This window comes from Limulus polyphemus, unplaced genomic scaffold (assembly GCF_000517525.1).
Source record: "Limulus polyphemus unplaced genomic scaffold, Limulus_polyphemus-2.1.2 Scaffold2878, whole genome shotgun sequence".
Taxonomy (NCBI): Eukaryota; Metazoa; Arthropoda; class Merostomata; order Xiphosura; family Limulidae; genus Limulus; species Limulus polyphemus.
In genome coordinates this window covers 87,153-96,595 of record NW_013668488.1, presented here as the reverse complement: position 1 = coordinate 96,595, position 9,443 = coordinate 87,153, and the positions used below count along the sequence as shown (strand labels likewise).

General features: G+C 34.6%; 2 protein-coding genes across 10 annotated transcripts in view; one reads left to right on the top strand and one right to left on the bottom strand.

The window, feature by feature from the left end:
* The window catches only part of LOC111087939 (heterogeneous nuclear ribonucleoprotein 1-like), a 64,392-nt gene that overhangs the window by 16,349 nt on the left and 38,600 nt on the right, over window positions 1-9,443 (bottom strand). The gene's annotated exons all lie outside the window — the stretch shown is intronic.
* Window positions 5,885-9,443, top strand: part of LOC106468116 — a 7,886-nt gene continuing 4,327 nt past the window's right edge. The window contains exons 1-2 of one of the 2 annotated variants that reach the window (XM_013928527.2): window positions 5,885-6,080; window positions 8,376-8,443. In XM_013928527.2, coding sequence (XP_013783981.2) covers window positions 5,963-6,080; window positions 8,376-8,443 — 186 coding nt within the window. In that variant the 5' untranslated portion in view covers window positions 5,885-5,962. Of the gene's footprint in view, window positions 6,081-6,123; window positions 6,196-8,375; window positions 8,444-9,443 lie in introns of those variants that run through there. The other variant, XM_022396423.1, reaches the window with a different exon arrangement.

Here is a 9,443-nt window from a genome sequence, read left to right as displayed (position 1 = left end):
GAAAAATGTAATTTTGTATTTATCATGAATAGATAAACAATCAATGGTTAACATTTCGAACTTTATCGTTATAAAATTAATAATTATCAAAAAGTAAGAGAGAGAGAGAATGCGATAACATGTAAAATTAATAACAAAGATTAAAACAATAGGTAAACATTAATACAATAGTTCGGGAAGAATTAAAACAAGTAACAGGTGGAAGACATAATAACGAGTTCCTAAAACAATTAAAATGTGTGACAAAAAGTAATTTTGAATGAATAAAACGTTCATCACACGTATTGAATGTGTTAGTAATGGACCAAAATTTTCAACACATATTGAAGGTGTTAGTAATGGATCAAATCGTTCAAAACATATTGAAGGTGTTAGTAATGGATCAAATCGTTCAAAACATATTGAATGTGTTAGTAATGGACCAAATCGTTCATCACACATATTGAATGTGTTAGTAATGGACCAAAATGTTCAACACATATTGAAAATGTTAAGTTAGTATCATAGCCAATTAATAGAACGTTCAAAACATGTATGTTGTTGATTAGTCCCTTCACAAAACATGCAATATGTTTTGAACGTTTTAGTCATTACTTACACATTCAATATGTGATGAACGTTTTTGGTCCATTAATAACACATTCAGTATGTATTGAACGTTTTGGTCCATAACTAACACCTTCAATATGTGTTGAACGTTTTGGTCCATTACTAACATCTTCAATATTTGTTGAACGTTTTGGTCCATTACTAACACATTCAACATGTGTTGAACGATTTGGTCCATTACTAACACATTCAATATGTGTTGAACGTTTTGGTCCATTAATATATTGTATCTTTTTTTGAAAGACTCAACATATACTGTAAGTTTCCTTGATAGACTGAATAACTTAATACACAGTATATGTTTCCTTGATAGACTGAATGACTTAATACACAGTATATGTTTCGTTGATAAAGACTGAATGACTTAATACACAGTATATGTTTCGTTGATAAACTGAATGACTTGATATAGAACTGAATGACTTAATACACAGTATATGTTTTCTTGATAGACTGAATGACTTAGTGCACAGTATATGTTTTCTTGATAGACTGAATGACTTAGTGCACAGTATATGTTTCGTTGATAGACTGAATGCTTTAATACCCAGTATATGTTTCATTGATAGAATGAAGGGCTCAATACATAATTTTAAAAGGAAAATAGCATTGTAAGATTGTGCCACTGGGGGGATACATTGTAAGAAACTAATGCAGAACAATAATAAAAGTAACTAATAACACTGTGTTAATATGATTTTCAAACTTAATATTTTAGTACCCCCCCGCTGACAGCGGTAAGTCTGCAGACTTACAAGGCTAAAATCAGGGGTTCGATTCCCCTCACTGAACACAGCAGATAGCTCCATGTGTCCGAACGTTATTAATTAACAAGTACGATTACTGTTTTAGACAACACTTAAAATTGTTTTCCTTCCGCTGTAACCAGGAATTAAGATTGTGTGACATTCATACCCACACAGGCTTTTTCTATTTGTTTATATATTGTAATCCTAAGACACTAGATGTACTTCCGCAGGGTCCCCGAAAATGTTCTCTTTCAAGAGTAAATAGAGATTAAGAATAACAAATATTTTTATTTCTTGCTTTTGAAATTCATAAGTCATGCTATGCTGTAGCATACAAAGTACATAGTTCTTCTCGTGATTCATGGTATACGCACGTTTTACTGGCGTCACGACAGTACAAATTGCAACGTTAAGCGTCCCTTATGTGACGTCATTTTATTATCCATTGACTGACTGACAGACAACACACTATTATGTAGTGGTGCGAATGGTTAAAACAAGTGATCCCTTCAAGCGGTCTTTGGCCCCCATTCGGGATATTTAGATGCATTGTTGGTAGTGGCAATTTTTACCGCAAAGCTACATAATGGTCCATCTGCTCTCTGTCTATTGTGTGGAATCAAACCTCGGATTTTAGTATTGTAGCTTACGAAACTTACAACTGGCCAACCGGAAAACCATTGGATGTGACCTTAGTTTATTAATTTGTTGACGTTCAAGCTGTTCGTCGTTACACAATTCTTTAAACATGTGTGGTTTAATTAAGTCATTTGCATGCATACACACGTGCTAAAATATAGCTAACCACGTAAAACTTGTGTTGTCATTAGAGCAAATTTAAGTGGTTTTTAATGTCGTTATTTTAACAAATATAAAATTGATGACAGAAAATTTTATAATGTTTTCGGCTATGAGGCCACTTTATTAAAAATCAGTAATTTAACTTTTTGAAAAGTTACTATTTAGTGACGACTTATCGTATTCTGTAAAGATAAATAATATGTCAAAATAAACTTTGATTTTTTAAGGCACTATTAATTATTGACTTTTCATGCTCTGTAAGGTAATCAAATGATGACTTGAAATGTTCTATAAAGATACTTTAAGAGCAACTGACTGCCCGAACTTCCTTCCTACGTGAATCAACAGATATTAGTGATATAGTTGGAGACACGCCAAGCCAGTTTGCTAGTACAACGTTTTCGTTTGTTTCCCTATGAAAATTGAAAACAACTTTTTGATTACGTCGAAAGGCTCATTCAGTTTATAGTGAACTGTATCGGATGGATGGATAGTCACTAGGTCAACATCTGTTCTAAGTATCTCAAGCGTGCTGCTTTTTACCCCTTCTGTTTGCAGCACAGGAATCAGATCAAGCTTTAAAACGAAAAGTAGGTTACAGCTTTACACCCTTTTGATATTAATAAACTCGCTGAAGCCAGATACCGTGTAAATAGATAACTTATAGGAGCATTTGGATTAAATCCAACATCCCAACCGGCGTGATTTGTTCCGTAAGTTCCTCTCTGTTTTGTATTTATCATTCATAAGGTTGAATGAAACTCCACGAAGCAACAACGGGTCCCTCGTTTCGTTTTGTATCAACTGTTATTGAACTGACGCCGAGTGTACCATAGGATTTTAATGTTGTTTTTTTTCTAGAGCAAAGCCAAATTGGACTATCTACTGTGTCCATCGCAGGGAATCGAACCCCGGATTTTAGTGTTGTAATTCCGAAGACTTACCGGAACGGCTAACATCCAGTACTAAAAAGGTTTCGTACATTGATTTTCATTTATAAATTCGAACCTGGAAGCGCTGGAACAAATAAATGCTTTAATGAAACAAAGAAGAAAATATATCACAGTAATGTGTTAACACCACCTCAAGCTTTAATTTAAAAAAAACAATTTTCCGTTACTTCGAAAATGATAGAAAGTTGCAAAAGATACGTCCACAAATAACGTATTGCCACTAATCAAGAACTTACAAGATGACATACTGTGCAAATAACTTTAAAAAGCGCTTATGGTGGACGACAAACATAATTAGTACAATCGATTCTTGAAACTTTTTTAAAACTGTTTTTAACAAAACCTAACTATTCAGAAATGTAATGGAAATATAGTTTACTCTTTCCCTCTTAGTATTTAAATAGATAATGGCTTAGCTCGAACACTATAGTGGGTGGACAAAATTTAAACTGATAATGGCTTAGCTCGAAGATTAGGGTGGGTGGACAAAATGTAAATAGATAATGGCTTAGCTCGAAGACTATGGTGGGTGGACAAAATTTAAACTGATAATGGCTTAGCTCGAAGACTATGGTGGGTGGAAAAAATTGAAATTGATAATGGCTTAGCTCGAATACTATGGTGGGTGGACAAAATTTAAATAGATAATGGCTTAGCTCGAAGACTATGGTGGGTGGACAAAATGTAAATAGATAATGGCTTAGCCCAAAGACTGGTGGGTGGACAAAATTTAAACTGATAATGGCTTAGGTCGAACACTATGGTGGGTGGACAAAATGTAAATAGATAATGGCTTAGCTCGAATACTATAGTGGGTGGACAAAAGGACAGAATAATTTTGATATTCCTCCCCCCCCCCCTACCGTGGATCGGCGGTAAGCCTGAGAGCTTATAACGCTAAAATCCAGGTTTCGATAGTGAACCCATAAATGTTCGTTACTTCGTTAGTTTTAAACTGAGCTGGGGTGAGGTTATAGAAGGCCTATCTCTACTAAGCTGATCCGGAGCGTCCATCAGTAAACCTCTATGATCCTCCTGAATACAATAATACTTGCAAAGTAACCATTAAACTATTTAGTACACTTGATGTTGCTTACATCCAACTTTGATCCAATATTACAATATAATTGTTGTTTCTCTTGTGAGTTTTTCTCTGCTTTAAGTTGATATTGAAATTCACTCCGCGGGGTCTCGACACAAGTTCTACCTCTGGAGATGAACCTGCGGGGACATATCCTCGTGAGTATCGAGGTTCGTTCCCCCACTCCCCTCTACTGCTAACGTCACAAATGAACTCGGGGTCGGTGCTATATATGATTATTTTAAATCGCTAAGAAGGGTCAATAAAAGCTATTTATCATGTTTAGTAACTTAAACAAGAATGATAAAAACTACAGTTCACAATTTAATTTAAGTGGTTGATGATACAAATAGCGTCTCGACAACTACTACGTCTGTCTTGTCCCAGCCGACCTGATGACTCCTGATATTGGGCGAAAGGCCTCGTCAACACTGGATATAGCGTGGTGGATATATTATTACATTCTGCTTTATTTTCATAAATTCTTATACCTACTACAGAAGGCTGAGTGAAAAGAACTGACATTAAACTTAAAAAGTTTCGCAATCAGAATACACTAATACTTATGTAAATCGGTCAGAGATTGTGAAACTTATAATGGATAAATTGTTTTATCTCATCTCGTAGGTGTATTCTAGCTGTTAACAATACTTTCGTCCATAATCCCAATAACATCATATAAGGATTGAGCTAATAGTGCAAAAAGCGAAACAATAAGTCATATGTAAGTGTTTTACTGCGGTTATATGGACCAGTGTCATATGTTTAGTTACTAATTTCACTGTCTTTTTAGAATATTCTTTTCCATTAAGATTTGCTTGGTATTTTACATATAAAAAATGTGGATATGTTAATTTTATTTAAAGATTATCTGTGAAGATGTAAATGAGAACCAACTATTAGTTTCAGTGGTACGGCTGTATGTCTGCGGACTTACAACGCTAGCAACCTGGTTTCGATACCCGTGGTGGGCAGAGTCCAGATAGCTCATTGTGTAGCTTTGCGCTTAACTACAAACAAACAAAACAATTTACTTTCAGCACCCTCTAGCGGCATAACCTATTTCAATTAATATCACTTTTTATTACTAACCCTGAACTAAGGTGAGACAAGTATCACAGAAATCGTTAGCAACTCTGTTACCGAACGAGATATACGGTTAACGTTTCAGCTAAATCAAAATCGACGAGAATCGTTTGGCCGAAACGTCGACGACGTATTTCTCATTATTTACGGCGATATTTAAAATTTCTCTCTGTTCTCAGATATTATCACGCTGAGCTGTGTTTGTTTGTTATTTTCAAGCAACAGACGTTGGTCACATTTTACCTAAATCAATAAATTTTAAATCTTATTTTTTACTCTCAGTAGCATTTTCTGTTAATAGTTTATAGAATGAAATAAGTCAGATCACTGATGTCTGTTTTTTAATACTCTACAGTGTAATAGGGTCTTAATATTAGGAGACAAATTTTTATCCTATCATTTTTTTATTTTATTGTTAAAACAGTTTACAGATTATCTAATGAAACCGTCAAAATATTTACATTCAGTCTTATCTGTAAAGTGTAAACAAGTTCGTATATGGGTAAAAACGAAAAAAAAACAAACATATAGTGATATCTTTAAGATCATTACTTAGAAGTAACACACGACGTAACCTGAGAAGACCAAAGTTCGCGCCGACGAAGCACGTGCTTGTAATTCGTCAAGTTCTTAGAGTATTTATGATGAACTTCTAACTTCCCAAGCATGTTTTACGTAACAAGATGGATGCTAAACGTCTGATATTCTTGGTGGTTTCTCTTTCAGCCCTGATCCCTACAGGAGTATTTTACCCGCTGGGTTGGTTGCCCAGAACTAGTTTTGTGGAAGAAAACTTATGTGGTAGGTACAACCTCTAAATATATTATATTAAGAACGCATCTAAGCGTGTCCACAGGTGTATTTTATATGCTGATTTGGTTGCCTAAAGCTAGTTTTGTGGAAGAAAACTTATGTGGTAGGTACAACCTCTAAATATATTATATTAAGAACGCATCTAAGCGTGTCCACAGGTTGTACTTTATCTGCTGATTTGGTTGCCTAAAGCTAGTTTTGTGTAAGAAAACTTATGCGGTAGGTACAACCTCTAAATATATTATATTAAGAACGCATCTAAGCGTGTCCACAGGTGTACTTTATCTGCTGATTTGGTTGCCTAAAGCTAGTTTTGTGTAAGAAAACTTATGCGGTAGGTACAACCTTTAAATATATTATATCAAGAACGAGTCCAACCGTGTCCACAGGTGTATTTTATCTGCTGATTTGGTTGCCTAAAGCTAGTTTTGTGGAAGAAACCTCTAAATATATTATATTAAGAAAATATCTAGACATAGAAAGGTACATAAATCGTTGATCCTAAAATTGGCTGAATGAATGCGAGATCTGTGTAAAGAGATAAGAAGAAAAAAGGTTAATAAATTAGAACATTTTATTTGTCCCCTGGTGGGTCAGTCGCAAGTTTCCGGACTTAAAACGCTATAGCCCCCCCCCCCCCCAGTAGCACAGCGGTATGTCTACGAATTTACAACGCTAGAATCCGGGTTTCGATACCCGTGGTGGGCAGAGCACAGATAGCCCATTGTGTAGCTTTGTGCTTAATTACAAACAAACAAATAAAACGCTATCATTTTGGGTTCGGTTCCCTGCGTTGGACCATTGTGTCGCTTATTCCCCTGGTTAGCTTTCCTGGGGCAGATAACCTTAGTCATACAATAAATAAACCTTGCTTCAAGAATAAACAAACTGAGTAAGGAAAATCATTCTATTTGAGACATGGTTAAAAGAAAAGAAAAAATAGACTGGTTTAGCAACACGGTTGGGAAACAAAATAAAAAATATGTTTAGTACCGTGTGTGTGTGTGTGTGTGTTTTCTTACAGCAGAGCCACATCGGACTATCTGCTGTGTCCACCGAGTAGGAATCGAACCCCTGATTTTAGCATTGTAAATCCAAAGACTTACCGCTTACAGAACAGAAAATAAGGTGATATACAGCTAAGTTAAACAATAAAGAAAAGTTGAAGTACCAACACACTTAAAATGAAGAACAATAGATGTGGGATGTCGTTAAAGAACAAGCAACAATCGGAGTAGCAACACTGTTAAATAACAAAATAACACAGTTCTGTTTTTGATGAGGTAGTTAAAAACAAGGGGACAGTGAGTTTAATAATATGGTTAAATAATAAATTAAAATATTTGTATTAACGAAGGAAAGAGTAGGATTAAGAAAGGAACTGGATTAGGAAAGTAGCTGAAGAATAAGGAACTGGATTAGTAAAGCAGCTGAAGAGTAATAGACAGTTGGATCAGCAATGTAGCTGAAAGTAAAGAATAATTGGATTACTAGTGTAGCAGAAAAATAAACAGTTGGATTAGCAAAGTATCTGAAGAATAGTGGACAGTTGGATCAGCAATGTAGCTGAAAGTAAAGAATAATTGGATTACTAGTGTAGCAGAAAAATAAACAGTTGGATTAGCAAAGTAGATGAAGAATAACGGACAGTTGGATCAGCAATGTAGCTGAAAGTAAAGAATAATTGGATTACTAGTGTAGAAGAAAAATTAAGAACAGTTGGATTAGCAAAGTAGATGAAGAATAATGGACAGTTGGATCAGCAATGTAGCTGAAAGTCAAGAATAATTGGATTACTAGTGTAGCAGAAAAATTAAGAACAGTTGGATTAGCAAAGTATCTGAAGAATAATGAAGAATTGGATCAGCAATGTAGCTGAAAGTCAAGAATAATTGGATTACTAGTGTAACAGAAAAATTAAGAACAGTTGGATTAGCAAAGTATCTGAAGAATAATGAAGAGTTGGATTAGCAAAGTATCTGAAGAATAATGAACAGTTGGATCAGCAATGTAACTGAAAAGTAAATAATAATTGGATTACTAGTGTAGCAGAAAAGTAAAGAATAATTGGATTAGCAGCGTGGCTGAATAATAAAGAACAAGTGGATTGTCAAAACTGATGAAGAATAATGGACAGTAAGACTTAAAAAACTGTAACAACTCTAACTGTAGCTTGACTTTCTACTAGTTTTATACAGTTCCATGCTATATATTATGTTTGTTTTCTATAAAACAAGAATTTGCTACACAAATGTCGTCATGTTGACTGTCCTTGTTTTCCAGGTGCAGATATTGACAACGCTACAAAAATCTCTTTACTCCAGTGCCTTATTAGAACATCTCCTCCATGGGTACGTTTTAGACATATATAATATAATGTTAAAACAGTAGGCGCTAATCGTTATTTCTAAGAACACTTCGTAACTTAGTTGTCTGGAATTAATAATTGCTAATGTAAGTCTAATTTATTACAAAAATCTCTTTAGTGGGATGTCATGTGAAATAAACAACTAGAACCTCGCTCATACGTATATATTAATGTTTTAAATGGGATTAGGCTAAAATTAGGAATTCTATATTGAACTGGTGGAGAAAAAAAAATGTCTTCCAATTATCTGAAACAATTACTATTTCTATTCTTTGTCTGACAACAACTTCACGTACTAACAGTATTTCCTAGAACGCAATTTTATAATATGGTCGCAATTCTAGCAATATTAAATCATAAGTATATGATTTAAGTAGTCAGTTCACGTAAAATAAAACTGACAGGATTTCCATGATTATTTTAAAATAACATCCTGTCAACACATTACAAAGTAATTGACTCGTGGCAGTACGGTAGTTTTAAGCCTAAACTTGGCGGAAATAGCTGATATAAAACACTGTCCACGAGCGATAATTTACAAAAGTTAGGCTGATTTTTGTGATTCGTTTAGCTTACGAGTCGCGTATTTTCACTTTACGACCTATTTTACTATTATAACTTTTACTTATAAACATTTATGATAAATAAGGCTTCTCATGGAACATTATTTGTTAGATCTCGGACCAGTTTTAGGCGTATGTATACACAGGAAGTTGTATATATCAAACACTTCCGGGTTTCTGCATTCAGCCATCACTTGTAGAGGAGAAACGAAGTCCCTATATCTGGGAGGGTGCATGACTGAATTTTGCCGACAATATAACGCGCTCTGAATAAAACGATAATCGTCATTTCCGGACATTCTTAAAATGCAAAAGCGTAGATGAATATAAAAAATACAATCTGTATTGTAAACAAAAGAACACAGAACAATTACATACCCAAACCTGTTGAGTTTGTAAGATTATATCGTCCTCCCCCCC